This window comes from Pongo pygmaeus, chromosome 19, assembly GCF_028885625.2.
Source record: "Pongo pygmaeus isolate AG05252 chromosome 19, NHGRI_mPonPyg2-v2.0_pri, whole genome shotgun sequence".
Lineage (NCBI taxonomy): Eukaryota > Metazoa > Chordata > Mammalia > Primates > Hominidae > Pongo > Pongo pygmaeus.
This window is the reverse complement of record NC_072392.2, coordinates 3013110-3015163: the sequence shown is the minus strand read 5'-3', so window position 1 is coordinate 3015163 and position 2054 is coordinate 3013110. Positions and strand designations below refer to the sequence as shown.

Below are 2054 nucleotides of genomic sequence, written 5' to 3'. Positions count from 1 at the left end.
TGACCCATGTAGGGCACTTATTATTCCTAATATGTAGATGTGAAAGCTGAGGCTCAGATCTTCCCAACTTGACTCTGCTCATCAGGACATAGGCCCAATATCCCTGTGCTGCTGCTCTGCCAAAAAGAGCAGCAATGAGTTGAAAGTGGTAATTTCAATAATCACTTATTATTAACTCATTAAAATGTTATAAGAGTTCAGAGAATAGGAATTTCAGGCTGGAAAGATCAGAGACTGCCTCTTGTAGGAGGATGACATCAGAACTGGGTTTCCAATGTACCATAATTGGTGACTACAGTATCCAATGTAGGCCCTCACATTGCTTACGAGGAGATTCTCTTGTTGAAGAGTTTCCGCAGGGCAGCCTTCATGTCCCGATTTCTCAGACTGTAGATGAAAGGATTTAACATTGGGGTCACTGCCGTGTACATTACAGTGATCACTGCGTCTTTTAGGCTATAATTGGTCAAAGGGCGGAAATACATGCCCATGACTGTACCATAATACAAAGAGACAACCGTGAGGTGGGAACCACAGGTGGAGAAGGCCTTGAGCACGCCCTTGGTGGAAGGAACCTGGAAGACCGTGGAGAAGACTCGAATATAGGAGACAATGATGCATAGTAATGGCACAGAGAAAATGCCAACCCCTAGATACATCATCTTCACATGAAAGTGGATGTCAGAACAGGATAACTTCAGCAAGGGGGTAATGTCACAGTAGAAGTTGGCCACTTCCTGGTTGCCACAGAAGGACAGACTAGCTGTGAGCAGAGTGTGGGGGAAGGCATTGGCATTTCCAATCACCCAAGACCCAGCAATAAGCAGGATACAAGACCGTGGACTCATAATTGTTGTGTAGTGAAGTGGGTGGCTGATGGCCACAGCTCGATCATATGCCATTGCAGCCAAATTATAGCTGTCTGTGTTACCCAAGGCTATCATGAAATACATCTGCGTTAGGCATCCCCCAAAAGAGATGGATTTGCTGCCCAAGAGATGGTTGGCCAGCATCTTAGGGATGGTTACAGATGAGAAGAAGATGTCAACCAAGGAGAGGTTGGCGAGGAGAAAATACATGGGGTTGTGAAGCCGAACATCAGAGCAAATGGCTAGGATGATGAGCAGGTTTCCAATCAATGTGATGGGGTAAATGAACAGGAAGAGGATGTAGAAGAAATCTTCCTGTTCCTGCTGACCAGTAACTCCCAGGAGGATGAATTCAAGTGTAGAGGACTGGTTATTTTCCCTCATGGCTTCTTTAACATGAAAGGGGAGAGGAATATCATTATATTAGCATAGTTACTGTGTGTAGTGATAATCCTTCTCCATCACTTCTGACTTAAGTGATGCAGCTGTCTATACACCTGAGTTTATTAAATTATAGAGATATCCAGTATTTTGGGGAAACATCCCTGTAGGTCAATAGGACTAATTGTCATTCACCCCTTGATGGTCATGTCTAAAAACTGAGCAATATCTGAATCAGAAGTGCCCGTCCTTCCTGTTCCAAGCACCACCACTAAACGCCTAGAAATTAATCATATAACAAATAATTGTCATGTCCCATGGTCTAGTCACTTTGTTAGACCTCATGGAGAAGTTATAAATATGTGACAAACACAAGTTTATTCATCTATTTATTCAAGACATGGTCTCTGTTCTCAAGGACCTTACAACTTAATGGAGAAGCCAAAATCACACACTAATTTTATTACACATGATAAGGAGAGGATGGCATTTTGAAGTGTTTGACAAAATATTCCAGTGCTAAAGGTCTGCTGGTGGAAGGGCCAGCCCAGAAATTAGGAATTTTTCCATTGAAAAAACTCAGAGGGATCCCAGAGCCCAGGAGGTAACAGGTATCTACACTGCATCAGAAGATTGTAAATCACAGGGACCACTGCATTTAGAACCTACTAAAACAGTCTGGAGAATTTTCTCCCTGGGTGTCTCATTTTCAAAGTAAATTTTCACCATTTCCTTTAAAAGAAAGAAAAAAAGAGTTGTTGTGTTTTTTTTTTCTCTTTGGCAAGCCCTCAAATATATACAATC

At 42.4% G+C, this 2054-nt stretch overlaps 1 protein-coding gene across 1 annotated transcript; it reads right to left on the bottom strand.

The window, feature by feature from the left end:
- Positions 1-323: 323 nt before the first annotated feature.
- LOC129018075 (olfactory receptor 1A1) lies at positions 324-1253 on the bottom strand. The gene has a single exon (XM_054459262.2). The coding sequence runs from the start codon at positions 1251-1253 to the stop codon at positions 324-326; it is 930 nt and encodes a 309-aa protein (XP_054315237.2).
- Positions 1254-2054: the final 801 nt, after the last annotated feature.

What these genes read in the sequence shown, in the direction of transcription:
- LOC129018075 (XM_054459262.2), bottom strand. Translation starts at nt 1,253, where the DNA reads ATGAGGGAAAATAACCAGTCCTCTACACTTGAATTCATCCTCCTGGGA.